Source organism: Ursus maritimus, unplaced genomic scaffold (genome assembly GCF_017311325.1).
Source record: "Ursus maritimus isolate PB19 unplaced genomic scaffold, ASM1731132v1 scaffold_7, whole genome shotgun sequence".
Lineage (NCBI taxonomy): Eukaryota > Metazoa > Chordata > Mammalia > Carnivora > Ursidae > Ursus > Ursus maritimus.
Genome location: NW_024426885.1, coordinates 41,386,055 through 41,408,728, shown reverse-complemented (window position 1 = coordinate 41,408,728; position 22,674 = coordinate 41,386,055). Strand labels below are relative to the sequence as shown.

The following is a 22,674-nucleotide window of genomic DNA, read 5'->3' as shown; positions in this document are numbered from 1 at the left end:
TGATACTGTTTAACAGAATGAAACTCGAAAGAACTCAAGAATAAAATCTGGGCAGCTGATAATATAGTAGAAAGAAATGTTACATAGGTGGTTATTTCAAAAACTTTAGAATCCCAACTTAGTTTTATTATTTACTAAAAGAGTTACTATCAAATATAAAAACACAGAAACACAGGAAGCATAAGCTTTGGAAAAGGTAGACTTTTAATAACTGCTTTTATCACCAGGTTAAGTCATGCAGTTACAAAGTAGTTAGAAATTTCTGAAAGGATATTGTTGTTTAAAAAAAAAGAAAAAAAAAAAAGCTCATTCTTACATAAATAATATCTAGTACTTCATTGGGACACTACTGTTTGAAAGGCCCTGGCAAATTAACTCCCAAACAAAACGCTCAACCCAAGGTTGTTTCCAGCCCAGTGGTAATGAAGTGTGCAGTATTCAGGCCTCTCGAAGAGGACACCAAGTCAGGCCGAGTCGGTGCCATTGGCAGGGCTCGGAGCCGCCAGCTAGACTCCAAAGTGGGAGCCCAAGTGGTTTTTTTCTGGGACACTCTACTTGAATTATTGTTCAATTAGACAACACAGTACATCTTCAAAAGAGAACAATTAATTAGCATGATAAGGAGGTTACTGCACTCTTTGGACTATAGGTCATAATTATGGTTAGTAAATTCTGACAGTCTTAACAAAAATAGCCTCCACCATTTGCAGGTATGAAGATAACTTAATTCTCCATCGGACTTTTTATTTTTGCTGGACAACAATACATGATTGATAAGCTATAAATGATACTGTTTTATATTATAAAAATACTAGCTTTGTTTCATTTATTATGTTTACAGGCATTCACCGCTTGAGTCAAGGTTAGGCTTGGTAAGTGATTAAAGGCAATTTTATTACAGCAGCATGTACTTATTTTATTCTAAGAGAATAAAATGCATAAAGAGAAACAGATTTTATTTTTGTTGCCATCTGTAAAACTGAGTTATTTTGCTGAAGTAAAATACCAGTAACTCACTTGAGGACCATGCCCCCTTCTGAAAATGCCCCCCGCCCACTGCCCAGAGGCGTCAGAGTTACAGCACGTCTCAGACTCGTCCAGAGCCGAAGCGGTCAGCAACTGGCTGCTCTTGGGCAACAGGTGTGCTCCTGGCCCCAGCTCTGGGCCCAGCTCTGACCGCACTGGGAACAGCCACGGAGCAAAGCAGCACAGACAGACTGAAGAGACCTTTCCTTAACGGCGAAATACCCAAATGGCTCTCTGGCATAGGTAATTTCTACTTTCATATTCGTCAGCTTGTACGTGATCCCCTAACCTTAATTTCTTTTTTCTCAAAAGGGCTGATTTAGACTGGCTTGTTGAGAATGATGTCCATTATCTAGTAAGTCGAGAGAGAGACAGAGAGAGAGAGAGAGATTTCTGTGGTTACATGTAAACTTGTGAAGGGTCTGCAGATGAAGAGGGGAACGGGGCAGTGAGGAGGTCAGCCACACTCCGTCTATGTGAAGGTCACACCAGCTTCATTGTACACCTTGAAGACTTTCTCAATGGCGTTGACATAGGCGGCCGTTCTCAGATCCAAACCCAGGTTGTACTTCATGGCCGTGCGCATGATTTGCTGAAAGGCAGGAGAACACACAGTGAGGACAACCCTGACTCGAGCAGCTGGGCCGTGAACACACGAGGCACACACGGGCCCGGCGTAGGTGAACCTGCCCCCCGTCAGTGCAGGACTCGGGCACCGAGCCCCGCTGGGAAGGACGAACTCTCCTGAACTAAGACATGCTCTACTGACCAGGCGGCAGTAAGAAGCTGCCTCAAGTACGAGCTGTCTCGCTGTCCTTCAGACACCCTGTTACTGCAGCGAGCTCGCTGTTGAACTTGGTGATAGTTCTGCAGAACTAGGAATGGGGTGCTGAAAACATTCTGGCGTGAGCGGTGACGGCTACGTAGTCCTGTGAAGATACTTAAGGTTGCGGATTGTATACTTTCCAAGGGCGAATTTATGGCATGTCAATGATATCTCATTAAAAAAAATTAACAGCAAGCACCACCATTAACGTCCGCTTATGCGTTTTCAACTTGAAGCCAGGTGGACAGAATCTGAACTCAAGAGGAAATTAGGAAAACTGGACTCAAATTGCGTTTAAGGTCTTGAAGTAAGGACCAAGAGGTCAAAACACCTCTCACTCGCACCCAGTTCTCTCGTGAGGCAGTTTCCTGCGGCCACACTGCAGCGCTGTACTGAAGGGCGACCAGGCTGGCCGCCTAGCGGTGTCTCGCTAACCGCCACCACCCCCGCCTCATCTGCTATTATTATTATTGATTTCCAAAAGCCTGGTCAACCTACTGAAGGCCCTGACAACACTGCCCATCACTTGAGCCTGAAAAAGCGCGCAGTTGGCTGCCCAGTCCTGAGGAACATGTACACGGACCGCTCTCTGCCACCACGCACGCTCTGTGGCCGCCGAGAGCACGCGGCTGAGCAGCACGTCGCGTCAGGAGCGGCCACGCAAAGGGCGTCTGCACACGTACCCTGGCAGAACGCTCCATGGTGTAAGCTAAGCCGGAGTGCACGATGTCTTTCTCGGAGGCACCCTGAGGGGAAAAAGAGGAGAAGTTTAACAAAACCACACACAGACACGCTTCATTTATCAGAGCACAAAGGATTCTTCTTCAATCACTGCACAGCCAGACAGGACGGTTTTGTCTTCTGGTAAAGATACATTTAATTTCTGTACGATATCTTGATAGCTATTTACATAGTTGTGTTTTAATCACTGTTTGGTTTTCATTGTATTTGACAGCAAACAAATACTCATGAAGTAAGATCACGGTAAAACCATGCACACAGAAAAGCCTGGAGCAAGAGACATGGGGGCGAGCAGGGAGCTCAGCACCAGCCGCCCCTCTGAGAGCAGACGGACCACAGCAGCGCGTGATACCGTTCACTTCCCCAGCCAACAGGGACACTGCACGGGGCCCAGAAGGATCCCGGCTGTGTACTCAGCAGTGCCACCAGTGTGGGAAGCTGGACAGCGCTCAGCAGCAGCTCCTTATTATCCCCTCATTCCACGGAGGAGGGAGCCGACGACCAGGGAAGTTGGCCATGGGTACAGACAGCTATTTTTAGAGCTGGGATATAACCCAGGGCCTTCGACCACCAAGTCAGCTCATCTCCTTCCCATGCCAATTATTTCCATAAGTCAAACTGTTTCAATAGAGTCCTCTATCTACTTATTTTTTGATGCTTTCTAAAATTTTAGGACAATTAACGATCGCCCCCAATCTAGTAAGTCCTACCTAGCGGTCAAATCCAATCCTGCTATGCCAGGTGGAAACTTGAAACTGGGTCACCGACCAAAGGGGTCTATGCTGACCTTCGTCTAGTTAGCATTCTCCTCACTTCAGAAGGTGTGTATCTGTAACATCTGTATTAGTTAGAAACATCTGGGTCAAACTTTGTTCTGTCCTATCAAGTTAGGATGAAGAAAAAAAACTTCCTTCACAGGTGGGTTACTGCTCTTTCTCATTCACTCATTCCCTCATGAAACAAGGAGCAGCCACTATGTGCCAGGCACTCTTCTAGGCACTGGGGGCAGAGCAGAAGAAGAAATAATGAAAATTCTCTGTTCTCATGGAGTTTATATTCTAGTGGGGGGGGGGCAGCCTATACGCGGACTTAAAACCAGAACTCTGAGGGAGACTGACAACAGCTGCTGACCGGCAAAGGAAGAGGACAGAAAAGCGACCACTGAATTGGGCAGTGCTGATGCCACTGGTCACCCGGACAAGAACGGTTTTGGTGGGGTGGTGGGCGTCAGTGAGGGTGAGCACAGGAGAAGAACTGGAGACAGCATACACAATTCTTAAGGACGTCTGCTATGAGCGAAATAAAAATGGCAAGAACCAAGTCTGGAAGGGGAACTGGGATAGAGACTGATTTTTTTAAGACTGAATTCAGCACATTGACAGGAATGACTGCTGATGTGGGACAGGAGGGAAGGGGGGGGGGGGGGGTGAGAACAGGCCACTGGGCTTAGATGGGGGCACCCAGAGCTGCTCCAGAACCAGAGGAGAGGCAACAAGAGACAGCGCAGGTGCCAGGAGCCGGGGACTGGGGAAGTGTCCTCTGTGCACAGATCACGGGTCATGTGCTGGCGTGAGGGGCAGAGAGAACGAGAGAAAGTGGAACAGGGAGAGGCCGGAGAACCGCCAGGCAGCGCCAGCCCGCTGCGGACTTGAAGTTCAGGTCAGGAGGAAGCAGTGAGCAGGGCCTCCAGCTCACAGGGGACAGATGTGGAGGGAGCGGACTCAGGTTTCATCTGGGTTCAGGTGTTGGCAAGGGGGTATGCTGAGGCAAAACGAGACGGGGGGTGACTTAATGATAGAGCGTGGAGTTTAAATTAGACAAGGAGAGGACTGAAGACATCTGGGGGTGACAGGGGGCAGTGAAAACCGGGGGGGTGGGGTGGTCAACGATGTTGGTCCTGGCAGGACCAGAGCATGGCCGAGGAACTAGAGGGAAGGAGCTGGGGAAAAAAAACCCATTTTTTAGACTGACACTACAGGACTCCTACAATAAGTCAGTAAGAGGTGAGAAACAGCACTGAAGTCTAACATTTGAAGCACTGAAAGCATCTGGAAAATTGGGAGACCAACATACTGGGCAAAGATTATTTAAACAAGGATAAAAAGCAAGTTTTCGTGGCTGCCTTCCTAACTGGCTGTCCTCTTTCACACTCCCTTCTCCAGGTTTCAGTCGGCAGCTGCATGCCAGGCTGTGCCAGGACACAGGCGGCCACAGGGGGGAGCAGGACGCCCATCTAAGGGCAGCAGCACGTCCCGGCAGCGCAGGGACACGTGTGATGGACGGATGTGTGCGACTCCGGCACACGGCGGGACCTTCGGGGCTGGGATACTCCAGCAGGGATCGGGTCAGGGCATTGCAGACAGAGGAACCAGAACCGAGAGAGACACGGCTCTGGGAAAGATGAAGGTTCATTTAGGGCAACGGTTAATACCCAGAGTGGCAAAGCACCTTCTCTTCTTCAAAACAAAACCCTAACTTCCCCCCATGTTGCAATCTAGTCTTACATTACTTTCCATGACTGCATATTTCATACAAAGACATATTTATTATAACTTAGCCATTTCCCAGCCATGTGCATGCAGACTGTTAAACCTAATTTAAAAACCTGACTGCAAACACTGTTCCAATGACATCATCACGCGTGGAGCCATTCCTCTCCTTTACGAAGATTTTCTCAGGATAAATTGGATACATTCCCAGAAGAGATGCTATGATATGTCCACGGGCAGGAGAAGCGTCAGAGCTCTTCAAATTTTCCCAAGAGCTGCACTGACCTGCCTCGTCATCAAAGAAAAGGTACACTGTTTCTCCACAGACACGGTGACCATGAGAGCCATTAACGGTTTTCGCTAGTTTAATACATTAAAGAAACCTTATTTTAATTTGTATTTCTTTACTGAGACTGAACATTTTTCTTTTCTAGGCCTATTTCCTATGACTTTGTTTCTCACGTCTCTGCCATTTACTGGGGAAGACGTTCTCTTTGTGACGTGTGAGCGCTCTTACTCCGTCCCGTCAACAGCTCATTCACTCAGATGCCTTTTCTACCTGCTTCCTTTCAGGCTTGTCATAACCACACAGCAATTTCAATTCTTCATATAGTTCAATTTCATGTTTACTTTTGTTTCTATTTTGTGGAAAGCTTTTTTTTTAAAGTTTATTTATTTTTAAGCAATCCCTATGCCCAACGTGGGGCTCAAACTCACGACCCAGAGACCAAGAGTCACACGTTCTTCCAAACTGAGCCAGCCAGGCGCCCCTCATGTTTACTTTTCATTTCTTTCTGTTTCTCTGAAACTTAAGAGTTAGAATACATAGTAGCTCTTCACAATTATGTTAGAATCACCTGCTGAGTCACCTGCATTACAAAAGTATCAAGACCAGAAGAACTGTTATTTATTTTAAACTGAAATTCTTCCTTCACGTTTCGAATGTAACGAGAGAGCAGCATACGAAGCACACACAGATCCCGTCGTTACCGTCATGCTGCTGACCGCCCGTCACCCCAGGCCATCTGCCCGAGTCTACAGAGGAGCGGGCTGTGTGTGGCCTGTCACAGCACACTCACCGATATCCTGTCTTGGAACTCTGCTGTGGGTACAACGGGAATAGTTCCACCATGCTTTCCGAATTTTCTTTCCAAGCTCTCTTGAACAGACACTGCAAAAAGCCAAGAGGCGAGGTTAAAATACTGCTAGTAGGAAAAAAAAAAAAAAAAAGTAGAACCAGAAGTAGTCTCAAATATATCCACAACCCAGAAACAACTACAGAGTCTAGAAGCCTTGGGAGCGCCTGGGAGGGTCAGCTGGTTGAGTGTCAGTCTTTGGCTCAGGTCATGATCTCAGAGTCCCAGGATGGAGCCCCACGTCTGACTCCCTGCTCAGCGGGGAGCCTGCTTCTCCCTCTCCCTCTTCCCTCCCCCCCTTTCACTCCCTCTATCTTGTTTTCTCTCAAATAAATAAAATCTTAAAAAAAAAAAAAAAAGAAGCAACACTAATGCCATAAATGGGTTAATCATTTAGAACTCTGCCAAATTGCTATATAAATGTGAATTTAGGTCAGTGCTCTGTTTCCATAACACCCATTACCAGGGTTTTTCCTTGGCTCTGTTAAAAAGAAAATGCTGAGGGAAAAAGAAACGGAAATGGATGGAACACTTCACCCAGATTCTCAGAGTGGGCTGAGTGAGGCTCAGCTGGAGGTCTTGGTCTTACTTCAGCTGGACCAAACTGGACCGTTAACTCTGGAGCCTACTCTGGTCAAAGAAAAACCGCATTCTCATCAGAAGACTCCAAAAATTCTTGACACTAGAAAGGCCTTAACTAAGAGCAACCCGAGATCAGAATGGAGGATTACCAGCAGGAATTCCTGGTTTAAAAGGGTACTGCTTCTATTTACTAACTTGTAGATTATGGTAGTGGACATTACAGCACAGAATAAACATCTGAATAGAAGTATATCTGAGAAGTTAGTAAGTTGACTGCCCATAAAGAAATCGTATATTTTTGGTCCTAAGACTCAAGAGAGAATAATTTCCTGTTCTGAGATGAAATGCTCTAGGATTACAAAAAGGAAATTAGTCCTTTTTAAGCAGAAGCTTTTTCCAGCCTTCTAGCTGGCCCCAAAGATGATTTCTGAACAAGGTCTTCAGAACTCACTGAGCAAGTGGTAGTTAGAATCCCTTTCATATTTGAAGGTCAAACGGCCGTAGCTGACATGATTCAGATTCTTCAGCCACTCAAAGTAAGACACGGTCACTCCCCCAGCATTCAAGTAGAGATCCTATACAGAAGACGTGACAGGGAAGACATCAAAGCAATGAGGATGATGGTTTTAGTAAATGCTTTCAATGACCATCAGAGCTTCATTTTAATATCAAAGCAGATTAGGCTTTCAACCTCCCAAATATGTCTTAGATTGTATTAGGAATTTCACACTGAAATTTAACAAACATCCTTTCCAATCCAGGTGAGGTTCTCTCCGTTTTGAAAAAAAAAAAAAAAACTTTTTTGTTTATTAACCAAAAAGCATTTGAGCGACTTTGGTTAGAGTGTCTTCTCCACCAAAAAAAGTCTTTTAGACAAAACTGCTGGTCTACCAACTGCTGGACTGTCCGCAGCGTGCCTCACGAGAAGATCAGCACCCCTTCTCCTACTATCTAAGGGCAGTCTGTTTCAGTTAAATTGAAATTTCTTAAGTGCTTTCAACAGAAGTTTAAACGCATCACAAATCCACATTCATCTCCACTTGCAAATCATCTTCTGGTATAGACCCCATGCTTACCCACCCATAACCCAAGCACACATTTTTCCTATGAGCTTTCTGAGTAAAGCAGCAAGGGACATTTGAAATGCACAAGGTTAGAAATTATGGAAAAGCTTAGAGTTTAAGCTAGAACTCATACTTCTAGCACAACAGACATTATTTATAGAACTGGATTCTTACGCAGGCTAAATACTCAAGAGCCTGAAGCTGGAAGGTTCAGGTCCAAGTGGAAACTGACAGGCTTTTTACACTAACCAGCCTTCTACTTTATTTTCTTAAAAGCAAAATACAGATGAAGAATTCATTACAGCTTTGGAAATTTAAGAATGATCCCTTTCTCTCCCCAATTCGTCACAGAAGACAGTTACGATTCCGAGCACATACAAAACCTGGTGAACAGATGACTTACTGGAATCACCATGATGTTCCTCTCCAGGAAGATCGTATCAGCCTCTGGAGTTGTCGGCCCATTGGCACCCTCAGCAATGATCTGCAAGACAGGCAGGACGTACAGAAATGCCAGCAACACCATCGAATCCCTCCACTGGGTGTAAGAGATGTGTTTGTATGGGCAGAACTCTAGTTTAAGTCTAATTAATATGAGTTATTTTGTTCTATAAATAAAGTGTATAAAACTACTTTTCATCTTTCTAATTTCCCTAACTGTTTTTTGGAAGTTTGGTTTAAGAGGAAACACATGGTTTCCTCAGGTGGCAGCACAGCTCTGTGTATATACAAAAAGCCATTTCATTTTACACTTGGGTGAATTGTGTGGTATGTGAATTATAGCCCAATAAAGCAACGAAAGAGAAAAAAGAGGAAAGCCGATTTAGAGCTCTTCTCTCATGCTCAGGGTCATTGCACATTGGTAAGGCCCTGGTTCCATCAGGCTCTCACCTTGGCTTTGACTCTGGGTGCATTGGACTTGGTCAGCTGCTTCTCACTGGCAGCAGGGATCAGGATGTCACAGTCGGCTTCCAAGATGCTCCCTTCATAGGGCTTTGCCTTGGGGAAGCCCAGGATTGATCCATGTTGCTGCAATTGATCGAGAAGTCAGAATTAATGGCTGTACCGCAGTTTCAATGATTATGATTAGCGCCCATGATATGAAGATACAAGCTCTTTGGGCTGCATTTTGAAAAGTAAACAATGGAAATAGATTTTAATAAGACTTATTTCAACTTTATAGTATTCAGGGTAGTCAGACTGTTCGGATATTAGGTTAACATACCAATTTGAAGTCTTCCAGTTCCTTTGGGTCAATACCATCTGGATTCCATATGCTCCCATCAGATTCACCAACACCAATACATTTAGCACCAAAACGATGTAAATATCTCATAGAGTGCAGGCCCACATTACCAAATCCCTATAAAGAACAATTATACATGACACAAAAACCCAAATCCTAGACAGATGGTAAGAGTCATATTCTGACCAAGACATATTCTATTAGTTTAGAAGTCATTCTCAGGGGCACCTGGGTGGTACCGCGGTTAAGCGTCTGCCTTCGGCTTGGGGCGTGATCCCGGTGTTATGGGATCGAGCCCCACATCAGGCTCCTCTGCTATGAGCCTGCTTCTTCCTCTCCCACTCCCCCTGCCTGTGTTCCCTCTCTCGCTGGCTGTCTCTATCTCTGTCAAATAAATAAATAAAATCTTAAAAAAAAAAAAAAAGAAGTCATTCTCAAAATCCTTTTGCCACAAGAAACAACGTATAAGAGGCTTCTCTTCAGCAATCAGTTTTTCTTTAAGAATGTGGAGCCCAATCCTCTGATACCTGTGAAGAAGTTTAGTTTGGTGCAGCCTTGTTGGCTTATAAAGGAATGGCGGTAGTGTCAGTCACACTGCACAAGTCCTCAGTCCCTGATGACCAGATGTCTTATGGTTGTAAAAACATTAAAGTCACTAACTGGGAGGAATACGAATTCTAGTCTATTTTAAAGTAGCAGTCAACTTAATTTAGATTCCTCTCAGTAAAATAACCAAACACCAGGCAAATTCTTCCTGCAAGTTGAAATCTGGATCATTGTGCAAACATATCCCCTTGTGAAAAAAATTTCAATTTAAATACTGACCAAAAGAAGTTGGTGATAGCTTTGTATGTATTTGCAAGATACTTAAAGTAGTTCTAGTCACATGAATCATACAAAGATTCAAAGATTAAAGAGTGTATTATTCTGGAAACATCCACTCTAACACTTAAGAGATTTAAAGAATGACATTTTAAAAACTGCAAATCTAAAAACACTGAAAAACCTATTTTATGTTTATCAGTTATTCTTTAAGACAGCGAACATTTTTACCTGAACAACAAACGTTTTATCTCCAAACCCTGGTGTCATTCCTAAAATACTCATGTAAGAAGCTTCGTTGATGAAATTTTCAATCCCATGGAAGACTCCCCGGCCGGTAGCAGAGATCCGCCCATGGATCCCGCCCTGACTGATGGGCTTACCAGTAACACAGGCATGGGCATTAATATCCTGCAAGAGAACAGTCCAAACTTCACGTTTTTGTTTAACTAATTTGCTCATGAGGACTACATGTGTGCTTATGGGTACACTTTCACCAATAGGGAGAAGCCTCGCTTTTTCAATTTCTGTTCCTAGAAATATATAATAAAACAGACCATATTTTCATGGGGCTCCTGGGTGGCTCAGTCGGTTAAGCATCTGCCTTCGGCTCAGGTCATGATCTCAGGGTCCTGGGATCGAGCCCCACATCGGGATCCCTGCTTCTCTTTCTCCCTCTGCCCCTCCCCCTGCTTGTGCTTGCTTGCTCTCTCTCTCAAATAAATAAAATCTTTAAAAAAAAAAATAGACTATATTTTCTAAAGGGAGAAACAAGGTTTTAAGAACTTACATCATTAGTACAAAAAACAGTATCACAAAAGTAGAGATAGCTCTGCTTACAACTATTATTCCTTCCAAAGTATTTAAGCCCTATTAAGTCGGATACATATCTCACATGTCTCTTAAAATTACCATAAAACCTGAGCACGTCACCAAACACAGCCTAGCAGGAAGAGGCATTATGGTAGTCCTGGTCAGACTCAATGTTGTAAAGATACTCTTCCACCAAATTAATCTACAAATTCAATAAAATGTCACTTAAAAGATAATATTCAGCTTCACCTAAAAGAATAGATTAACAAAAGTATTCAAGAAATTAAAACAAAAAAAGATAATATAACTAACGGGTTTGTAGGGCACTCTGGAATGCCCACCAAAATAAAAATACCCATTGATCCAAAGATTCTACTTCTAGGAATTCAAATTTTTTGTGTATTTAGTATGGTATCATTTGAATTAGGAAAACAAAGAGGTACACGTGGGCGAGACAGAGAGGCTCCTGCCTGTGGGTTGAGTCGAGGCTCTCTGGAAGCAGCAGTCAGCTCTGGGAGGCAGGGAGAGTAACAGTCTTCACCACCCATCCTCCTGCACTCTGCGAATTGACAGTATATTTTTGTTCAGGAACAACTATCATCAGAAAAAACAAAGGGCTTGGGAGAGCTTCCCTTCCAACATACATCAGATATACCATAAACTGTAGCAACCAACAGACTGATGAGTGGGGCAGGAGAAACTACATGGTCCTCATATACATAGGAAATCAACGTAAAAAGAAGAAGTGTTTTAAATTTGTGGATAAAGTACGGACTACTAAACTTGCAGGGCAATCCGCTACGCATGGCAAGCAAGATGGAAGGCTTTACCCCACACCATAGTCCCTACCCTCCAACAGATGTTGTAGCTGGGTGAGTTAAAAAGTAACCTGGTCTTTATCTGTACTGTTTATTTTTAGAGAACTTAGAATTGTATTGGCTCTAGACTGCCAACAACAAAAAAAAGAGTTAAAAAATAAAAGAAAGCAGTCTGGTAAAGTGATTTACAGAAATCAGTAGTTTTCCCACAGTTCCCCTTCATGAATAATTAACACTGAGAACCCAGAATTACGAACCTAGTGCCAAATGCTTTTACACAGTGCAAATGCGAATGCTGGAGCTGCTGACAATCCCGTCTGAGGTCGGGCCCGGTGCCAGCCGCCCTCCTCCCCAGCACACCTAACTGTCCCAGCAGCCCCATGACAACACGCCCTCCCTCCAAGGCCTGCACTTCTGGGCAGGATTAGACAAATGGTGAAGCATGTTTAGCTGTACATCTGGAAATTAAGTAAGAAAAACCGTGACTTCCTTACCTTAGGCCCTGATTTTGGATTTCCTATCACTTTAAGAAGGGAAGTATTTTGCCAAGGTTTAGCTGGCTGTGCCTCACAAAACTTTCTTTTGTGGTCACCTCTGGGAATAAGCTATGAATAATGAATACACTGCCTACCACTTTGCACTATGCCGTCTAGTGTCTTGCTTAAACAGAACGAGAGACCATATCCAGAGCTCATTTAATATCAAAAGCTGACATGGAAAAAGCATCATTTTGGGGAATGGCAGTTAAAACCAAAATTCTTTGAAGCGTCTCATACGGCTCTTGTTTTATTTCAGGGAATTTATGCAATTTACCTGATATAATACTTATGAATACTTATTGTTTTGTGTGTTTTACTAAGGCGTGGGTACTATTCTAAGTGCATTACACTACTATTCAATTAATCCTCATTAGCTGCTATTACTTTTGTCATCTTTCATAACAAGCAGACGGAGGCCCAGAGAGCTGAAGGCACCTGCCACAGGTCACGGAGCTGGTGTGTGAGGGAGCCAGTTCCAAATCCAGGCTCACGCTCCCAACCACAGACTGCACCCTGTCAGGACCTCAGGCTAACGTGTGAGTCCCTCCCACTGCCTGCTGCGGCCCCCTTCCTTCTCTGGGGGGGAATAGTTCTCCTCTTCCCCAAGGCGCATCTTTCCACTAGCCCCCCCCCTTAAAAAAAAAGATTTTATTTATTTACTTGACAGACATAAAGAGACGGGGGCGAATCTCAAGCAGACTCTGCACAGAGCCTGGAGTGTGATGTGGGGCTTGATCTCAAGACCCTGAGATCATGCTCTGAGCCGAAACCAAGAGTCAGATGCTTAACTGAATGCACCACCCAGGCGCCCCTCCACTCGGGCCCTTTAAAGGAGAATTCATGAGGCCTTTACTCCCTTGGAAGGCTCTGCTACCTCTACTGTATCTTTCTCGCATCGTCTCTTGCGGATGAATCTGGGGCCCACAGCCAGTCAACTTGCTAGCATCAGCAACAACAACAACAATAATCTTTCTCTTTGGGCAACAGCCACCTTTCAAGTTCTCATTCTGCTGTCCAGTGCCGTTTTTCTCAGTGAAGGCTACTCTTCATGCCCTATTTCCCTCCCTCAACACCTCCCTGCAGCCTGGCTCCCCTTGCAGTCCCACAGAGGATCTAACTGCCCAACTTGTCCTGACCGGAAACCCTCCCTCAACATCACGTGGAGCTCAGTGCTTCTGGTTTTTCTGCAACTGAATGCCTGCCCTGTGTATCACTCTTCAATCTGCGCACTTCTCTCCAGCTCCAGGGCAGGCCAGGATCCCCTCTCTTCTGGGCTCCTGCACGGACTCCTGGCCCCAGCAGTCCCGTTCCCCGCCACACACAGTGAAGCTCAAAATGCCTCACATGTGCTCCCAGCTAGCACCCCACCGGCGCCCTTCTGTTTTCAGGACAAAGACCGAAGTCTTCACTGTCACTCACAGGGGCATGATCTGGTCTGACCCTCTTCTAACTGGCCTCTCTTAGGCTCTACTCTCTTGCTTTCCACTCTGGCTACCACAGTCTTCCCTTAGTCTCAAGTTCACCTCTTCTGCACCCCAGAACTTTACCCAGTGGTTCCTTCGGCCTCCAACAACACTCGAACCCCTGACCCTTCTCCAGTTCATCCTATTTGTCGTTCAGAGTACACACCAGAAGCTTACTCCTTCAAGGAGTCCTTTTCTGACTTCACCTGTGAAGGCTTGGCCAGGCCCTGTTACGCCTTGCCCCAGCATCAGAATTCCCCCTGCTCCCATTTACCCCAACCGCACTGAATACCTTGCTTGTTTGGCAGAGGCACTCTGCATATACATTTTTTTTAAACTTTTTTTTTTTTTTAAGATTTTATTTATTTATTCGACAGAGATAGAGACAGCCAGCGAGAGAGGGAACACAAGCAGGGGGAGTGGGAGAGGAAGAAGCAGGCTCATAGAGGAGGAGCCTGATGTGGGGCTTTACCCCATAACGCCGGGATCACGCCCTGAGCCGAAGGCAGACGCTTAACCGCTGTGCCACCCAGGCGCCCCCTGCATATACATTTTTAATAAATATATTTTCAACTCTCTTTCTCTTCCTACCCCTTAAATGTTTTTCAAGGTTCCATCCGTTCCAAGAATGGATTCCTTCTTGCGTTCTGTATTAGTGGCACTACTTCTGCTTGGTTCCCCAGACTCGAGTCCTCCCGGTTCTTTTCCTTGCTAACGCGCATTTCCTTGCTAACACCAGCGCTCTCCCAGCCCCCACAATCCCTGGGCTCCAGTACAGCCTAACAGCACCAGCCCAGTCTCCCTTGAGAGGGTCAGCACCAGAGCCTCCCCTCTCACTGGCCAACAAAACAAAAAACTAGGGCTTATTTTTGTCTTGGTTCACTTATTTCTTCACTCTTCTATTATGCTTCAAAATAGGCCTCATCTCCAGGCAATCTGACCTCCACACTGTGTCTCCTCCTACCCGCAACCTCCCCCCCCAATCTCCATGTTTAAATACCCATTTTCCAGGTGTAGCCCAGATACCTCATCCAGGAAGTCTTCCTTCAGAGATGTAACTCCATCCTTGTATTACCCCATTTCCATTCCTTATCTGCTTATGTGTCCTAATTCCTCTTTAAATGAAAGCTCTTTGAGGGAAGTCAGAATTGAATGCTTCTTTATTTCCCTTCTAGTGTCTTGCACCATGTCCTGCCCTGCCATTTCTGAGGTCCCATCCCCAGCTTTCGGGACGCGTAGCATGTAACTGAAAGCTCAGTCCATGTTCACTACATTTATGGTTTGTGACAAGAGAGACAGAAGTAAAATAACATGCAAATCAAGATACAATTAAGGGGGAGGAGGAGAACCCAGCAAATTCTCCGTCCACATACAATCAGTTTGCTATTTCTTATAGATAGCACATGAAGCCCTCAGGGCTTCTGGCGGGTACTCACATAGTGCCCTATGGTGCTGGCATAGGTGTCAGCAATCCAGGACATCTCCCGCTCGCCCGTGCTCATGTCTGGGGCAGGCACGTCAATGCCAGGACCTGGGGGCACAAGGAAAGGGCATCATACCAGCTTTTAAGATCCACTATCTCAAACACACAGATTCTTGTAATTTTCTACAATAACAATGCTACCGTGGTTAGAAAACTTCAGATTTCATCTGGGTAACTACACAAAGTCACAGAAATAATCGTTAAATGTTTCACTACAAAATTTATTCACACGCGGTGTTACGTGGTAATTCCTCCCTCTGGCGTTTCCTTGCTGCATGTTTGGAGTTAGCTTTGCATAACACACATAAGCCACTCAATTGGACTTCTGAATATGTGAGCGTAAGCAAATCAGTGTACTCCTCTTGACCTCAGTTCCTTGAACTGCAATTAAAGAGAACAGTACCATCTTGCCCTACGTAAGCATGCCTGCTGTGGTTAGGGAGTGTCTGTGTATGAGCTAGCACAGAAACATACCGCTTACTGGGGGTGTAAGCCCACCAAGTGGAAAAAGAAAAAACACACATTGCTGAAGCAATTGTGTTAAGCCCCGTAGGACTTTCACCCGTGCTTTGACCTGTTATTCAAAGCTTACTCAATGTACATCAAGTTTTAGGCCTCGGCTCTCAATTCCTCAAATCACACCAAATTAGAAAGTTTGAGGATAGTAGGTTAGTCCACAGGCAGCAACAAATGCACTAATACCGATGGTCACACTGAGATCTCAGGTAAAAATATGTGAAATGATGCCCACTCAAATCTGTCAAGGGAGGAATACACAGAAATATGCCTATGAGAACAGTAAGAATCAAAACAACTTATTTAGTGGGTCAATTAAATAAAATATGCTCTATCTACATAAAGAAATACTATGCAACCATTAAAAAGCCTGTAAGCCTCACCAAAACACCTTATGTGGAAAAAAGCAGGTTTTGTTTAGCATGTAGAGTACGTTCCCATTTACATAAAACTCTCTCTCTCTAGCCCCAGACCCCCGTATAGTATCTGTGTGCCTATTTCCATGTGTATATACAGTATGTGTGCAGAAGTTTGGAAGGATACGGATACCTCACACCCGCTCACTAGGTTTCCATTTCGGCCTTGTTTATAGCTTTCTATATTGTTTCAGTTGCCTAACACAAACTCATTACCTTTATAAACAGAAAAACACAACTTTAAAAATGGTTCAGCTATGAAGTTTCCCAAATAAGGTTCTTTCTAAGGGCTGTACTTGAGTTGTGTATTTTCTTACTTTTTAACCAACTGAGCAAGGTACATTTTATTTTATTTTTTAAAGATTTATTTATTTATTTGAGAGAACGAGCACAAGCAGGGGTGAGGGGGGGAGAGGAGCAGAGGGAGAAGCAGACTCCCTGCTGAGCAGGGACCATGATCTGAGCGGAAGGCAGATGCTTAACCAACTGAGCCACCTAGATGCCCAGAGTAAGGTACGTTTTAATATTTTCCTACACTTTGGGGCCCAGGTCCAAGGTGCTGTGTTTCTCTGCACAGGCTGTGATGCAATGGATACGTAACTCGTCTAAGGTAACTTAAAAATGGTCAAGCTTGCTTTTCACACCCCTGCACCCCCCAGCTCATCTCTCATTCTCCTGTGTCCCAGCACACTTTCCCTTAGGCGGCTTCTAAATTTCATGAAGCCTGACTTCCCCAAACCACTCTCCCCCATATAACTCTCCTCTCCTTGGAAGGACTAATGCTCCATCCTAGCCTCACCATCTGACAAAAGGGCTCTACTGTTTCCATTTGCTCACAATGTCCATTCCTTGAGAGCAACAGACTTCAGAGATGTACGTAAAGATTTGTTTGATCATACTGCTTTTCTCCCAAGGTATAAATGACAAATTGCTTCTGAATCCTTCCAGAGGCAACTATGAAAATTTTTTTTGGCAGTAACAAATATCAAGTAAGCTTGCTGCGTCAAATCACAATTCCAACTGGAGAACAGCAATTGGAGGGGGGACACTGGTGAGGGGCAAGTTTGAGGTACAGTTTGTGAATCGGAAATGTACGATAAATTGCTTCTCAAAAACCTCAATTCATCTAGACAGCCTAAGGTGAGACAGCTCTCCCTACCCAAATCCGAAATACTATTAGGCTTAGTGAGTTTTCTCCTCCACACAAAATCCAGGGGTGCTCGGATTAGAAGTAAATCCTGAATTACAGACAAATTCTCAGATACCTTACAGAGAACAAGCCTGGAAGTGCATACTTTGTACAACAGGTACCTAACCCCAGGAGAGCTAAAATGCCATCACTCCATCCCGCACTAGCATAAAAAGATGAAGTGGCTCAAGAGCACAGCTGCTTTAACAGACACGAGCACAGGGTGGAGCTGAAACGCCAGTTTTGGTGCATGTGGGGGGGATTAAAAAGATGGACACACTGGATTACTGTAAGGGAACTTTACAGTTTACGAAGGTGGTATCTAAACTCACGCAATAGAATGAACACCAATGTTTCACAAAAAAAAAAAAAAAAACCAACAACAAGACACAAGCAGAGAGAACACTTCCTAACTCATTCTGAGGCCAGTATTACCCTGATGTCAAGGGCCTCACAAGAAAAGAGTACTACAGACCAATATCCCTTAGAATAGCATTAAAAAAGGTACTTATGAATACACATAACAGAAGTGATATAAGACTACAGACCATCACTGAAGGAAATGACAAGAGCTGGAAACAAATGGAAGGACATTCAGTGTGGAGGGACTGGAGCACTGGCCAGACTGGTCTGTGGAGCCATGGCAATCCCTGTCAGAGGCGGGGATGACTTCCTGGCAGCAACTGAAAAGCTCCTCCTACGCGCACACAAGGTGAGGGGCCAGGACTCAGCCCCAAGTGGAACTCACATTCTGAAACTGCGGGAAGAGAAGTCCCCACGTAAGGGACAGGCGACCTCAGCCGCAGAGGTTTGCTAGGACCAGTTCTGTGCCCTGGAGGGAGAGAGAGCACCCCTCCCCCCCATTGCCACGCTACAAAGCTTTCTGAGCCCAGGTGGCAGGTGAGCTGCATTGTGAGTCAATGCGGCTTTTTTGCTTCAGAAAAGAAGCCAAATTGCAGTACTTAAGCTTTCATTGTTTCGATGAATCACTTTCAACCTTTGGAAATCCTGAGGCACTTGTCAATCTGGAGAGAATGAAGCTGGTGATAGTCTAGATATGGGCAGTAAATACTACTGAATTAAGTCTGAAACCACTCACGACTATTAACACGTTGCAATTCAAGCTAAGAGGAAATATGATATAAAAATTATGAAGGCCGTCAGTAGGCCGAACACGGCTGCAGTTCACCAGCCTCGGAGGCTGGAGGCATTTCTGTGACGAAGGCAGTCACTTCCCCAGCGCTGCCCTGTTCAGTGACAGGACAAGTTCACAGCAGTGCTGAGGCGGCCACATGCCAGGAATCCAAATGCCTTTTAAATGATGAACGACAGTCCAAATCTGGTAAAGTTCTCATGTTCCTTATATTTATTTCCGTATATTTCATGCTCTTTTTTTCCTAAGAAGAGGGCAAATTTCAAAATAAGGATATCTTAAGCTCAGAGGAACCTGTCAATGGTGGGGAGAATGTTGGGGAAGAAAAACACAGAGGGAAGAATACAGAAAAAATAGATTTTTTTCTTTCTTACTTTAGTCAGTCTTCTTTATGTTACAAGGGCAGACATTCTTTTTTTTTTTTTTTTTTTTTTTAAAGATTTTATTTATTTATGTGACAGAGAGACAGCCAGCGAGAGAGGGAACACAGCAGGGGGAGTGGGAGAGGAAGAAGCAGGCTCATAGCGGAAGAGCCTGATGTGGGACTCGATCCCAGACCACCAGGATCACGCCCTGAGCCGAAGGCAGACGCTTTAACGACTGCGCTACCCAGGCGCCCCCAAGGGCAGACATTCTGTTACATACTTTAATGTTATTAAAACAAATTAGAATCCTTCTAGAACAACAAAAGAAATACAGACTCAATTTGCTGGAAAAATTAAAAGATTAAATGATGAATATTCATAATCAGAGCAAAGAATATTCACATCTCACATGAAAGAACACACGACAGAGATGACAGATGATACAAAAACATCAAGCCAATGAAGATCAGCGGCCTCAGAAATGTAGTGTTTAGCCAAAGGGCCTCGTGACAAACATCAGGAGCCCCGGGAATCCTCAAAACCAGCCAGAGAGGGCAGAGTGAGCCACCCCTGTGAGTGACCTCACCTCCCAGCCTTTGCTCGCTCCCAGCAGGGGCGGCCTGCTTTAGGCTCTAATTCCAAAAGGCATCAGATTTCTCACTGCTTTCACAACAGGATGACTACTGCAAAGGTGATTTTTTTACACATTAAAAAATGTTTATAACACAGGTATTATTTAGTTCCTAAAATCCTTCTGGACATCACAATAGTGATTATACAAGGAGACGAGGTGGAAGCCATCCATCCCCGTGGTATCCACAGTGCATACTGAGAACTTAAACTTTTCTATTAGAGACATATCAAAAACAGGCCCACATACATCCACCACAGTTATCACAGAATCCCGTTTCTCAAAGTAAAGGGGCCATTCTACCCAGGTACATACAGATAAAAACAGGAGTTTAACTTAAGACAAGTTGCTTTTTAGATGTTCCTACTCTATGCACAAGCCTACAAGGTAACACATACCAATGAAGCCCTTCTTTGCCAGCTCCATGGTAAACCTCCTTGTGATCTTTTCCAATTCATTATCCTATAAAGGAAAAAAAGGAAAACAAAACAACAACGAGACAAATGTTTTGGATAGAAGACCATTGGTGGAGATAAGTAATAGTTGCATCATATTTTCTATTTATAGGACATCTTCATTATCTTCTTGTGTAATCCTTTAACTCATAAAGCAGGCATTTCCAGTTTGAAGATAAGAGAATGACAGATCAGAAATTAGGTTATACAAATAACAGATAGTAGAACTGGGGCTCAAATCCCAGTTCCTGTTCTCTTTGTATTAATACAGGACCCTATGATTTAAATGGCTAATTTTAAAAAGAATGAAATCACGTATGTATTACGTTTGTAACATGTTAATTCAGTGTTGTAAAGCATAGTAATGGCTAGCTTAAATTAACATGGAATTGATAGGATAAACAATAAAATGTTTACTGAATTAAGATATTTTTCACTAGACCTTGAGATCCCAACATAAAAATCTCAGATCAGGGCACCCTGGTGGGTCAAGTTGGTCAAGGGGCTGCCTCGTCCTGGGATCCAGTCCCATGTTGGGCTCCCTGCTTAGCAAGGAGCCTGCTTTTCCCTCTGCCCCTCCCCCCACTCATTATCTCAATCTCTCTATCTCATATAAATCTTAAAAACAAAAAACAAAAAAACCTCAGATCACAGTAACATGTTAAATGTATATAGAGCATATTATATTTATATTATAGAATATATAACATGGATATAAATGCGTAAGAATACGAAGGTATTAATTACCTTTTAGCCAAGCGTAAAAATGAGAAAGGACATTGATGTTAAGCAGGTGACCTTTATATGGCACCACACTCAGTGAGTTAATTATTTACTTGTTTTTCCATTCCTTTAAAAAGCAATAGAGGCCATTACTCTCATTGGTATGGGGGACACACAGAAACCCCATAATTTCAAGTCCTTTGGTAGTGCCCCATGTGCACAAATGTCATTTTGATACTTACAGTATAGTTCTTGGGATTGATCTTAACACCAGCCTTGGCACCCCCAAATGGCACATCTGAAAGAGAAGGCTGCAAGTTGTTATTCCATACAAAGGACAAAAAAATTCAAGAGGCAGAAAGTACTAGGCAATATTACAATAATTCAAATATGACACTTTAAGCTTTAATTTCAGAAAATTCAAGAAATAAACCCACATTGATCTCTTCTAAAATGTACCTGAACTAACATTCTAGTGGAACAGAAATGATAAGGCTAGGCAAGTTATGATGCCTATTTAATCAGTGTGCTTTACTACTTCTAAGAGAAAAAATGTATTTAATTTCCTTCTACTATGATTTGGTCTTATTTACAGAGCATGGAAAAGGATTTAAAAAAAGATCTACACTTAAAGAAAATCCAAGTAGTTCCTATAAAAAGTTTTTCATTAAAAAAAAAAAGAAAGACTAAATCTTAAGACTGACTGAAAAATGATGTAAGCATTAAACTGTGCAACTTAAATAACATCCTAAAAGTAACCTGGTATGTAAACATATTTCCCCAAAGCGTTATCAGGTAGCAACAAAGGAGATCACTTACCAACCACTGCACACTTGTATGTCATCAGAGAAGCCAGAGCCTTCACTTCATCCACACTCACATCAGTGCTGTAGCGGATACCTGCGGGGGGGTGAGAAAGAAGGGGACATATTTAGAACATCCTGCTGCATGGTGAAAAGAGAAAGTGCTAGAAACTGAAATGTGCACTTTTTGCATTTACACCTTGGTTATATCCAAGAACACTTAAAGTAGCTTGTGATACAAAGTCAAGGAAAACCTGCTAATTAGACACCTAGCAAGGGCTACAGGATGAGTACTGAATTTGATTTTTAAGAATTCTGATAGTTAAGAGAAAAAGCCTGGCACCAGAGTGCAGACTTTGCACTCTGGTAGAAGCGGATAAGAGCATCAAGCAGGGTTCCTGGAGATGAAGAGATGATCTTGAGGGACTTACAGCCCAGTACCATCCAGCAGGAACCATGACTTCGCAAGACATAAACTACCTTCAAATGAATTTTTTTATGCTCTTAGGAAGGCAACTAATTCAGTGAAGACTTTTTTTCTTTTACTTTTTGGCTTAGGTGATTTAGTAGCTGGGAGTTAAAAAAATTTTGCTTTCTGATAGCAATATAAATAGGACCAAATGGTTAGTCAACAGATTCAACAGATTCAACTTAGTATCAGATGTCTTGAGGTTCTGGCTTCAGACAAGTGTACCCAGAGATCCTCATCTCTTCTCCCTTCACCTACTGCTAGCCTGTCAACCAAGAGATGAGAAGCGGACAGTCATTTCTCAGCCATCCCCTCTGCTCTTTTGGCAAGGATGGGAGGTGGCCAAGTGACAGACGACTGTGTCTTAATGTCTCTGTACACTCAAGTGATTAGGTGTTTGGTAGTGGGGACGTGGAAAGTGTGTATGCCCACGACTTTGGTTTTGGGGGTCCTGGACACTCACCCTCCCGAGTTTTGCAGCGTGAAGCCACCTATATCCTCTGTAATTCATTGCTTCTGAACCCCAAGGAAGAAGGCCAGAGTGAGGTTGATGTTTGCATGCTATGGGGGCTCCCTGGCACTGTGTGTGTTTGTGAGTGATGAAGGATTCCTGAATGAAGCACGGTCCAGCTTCCACTGAGAGTTACAGTAATGGGGGGGCCTCAGGGACATCTCTTAAAGAAGAATTTTGGGAATAAAACTTTTTCAGGGGCGCCTGGGTGGCTCAGTCGGGGCGCCTGGGTGGCTCAGTTGTTAAGCGTCTGCCTTTGGCTCAGGGCGTGATGCCAGGGCCCTGGGATCGAGCCCCACATCAGGCTCCTCCACTGGGAGCCTGCTTCTTCCTCTCCCACTCCCCCTGCCTGTGTTCCCTCTCTCGCTGGCTGTCTCTCTGTCAAATAAATAAAT

The 22,674-nt window shown here is 44.1% G+C and overlaps 1 protein-coding gene across 2 annotated transcripts in view; it reads right to left on the bottom strand.

Annotated features, from left to right (window-relative positions):
• Window positions 1-186: 186 nt before the first annotated feature.
• The window catches only part of GLUD1 (glutamate dehydrogenase 1), a 36,187-nt gene continuing 13,699 nt past the window's right edge, over window positions 187-22,674 (bottom strand). Inside the window, exons 2-13 of one of the 2 annotated variants that reach the window (XM_040624128.1) lie at window positions 21,316-21,396; window positions 20,739-20,794; window positions 19,717-19,780; window positions 15,002-15,096; window positions 10,164-10,343; window positions 9,090-9,227; window positions 8,756-8,893; window positions 8,268-8,348; window positions 7,252-7,375; window positions 6,162-6,253; window positions 2,536-2,598; window positions 187-1,618 (exon numbers count right to left, since the gene is read on the bottom strand). In XM_040624128.1, coding sequence (XP_040480062.1) covers window positions 1,499-1,618; window positions 2,536-2,598; window positions 6,162-6,253; window positions 7,252-7,375; window positions 8,268-8,348; window positions 8,756-8,893; window positions 9,090-9,227; window positions 10,164-10,343; window positions 15,002-15,096; window positions 19,717-19,780; window positions 20,739-20,794; window positions 21,316-21,396 — 1,232 coding nt within the window. In that variant the 3' untranslated portion in view covers window positions 187-1,498. The remainder of the gene's footprint in view (window positions 1,619-2,535; window positions 2,599-6,161; window positions 6,254-7,251; window positions 7,376-8,267; window positions 8,349-8,755; window positions 8,894-9,089; window positions 9,228-10,163; window positions 10,344-15,001; window positions 15,097-19,716; window positions 19,781-20,738; window positions 20,795-21,315; window positions 21,397-22,674) is intronic. The other variant, XM_040624129.1, reaches the window with a different exon arrangement.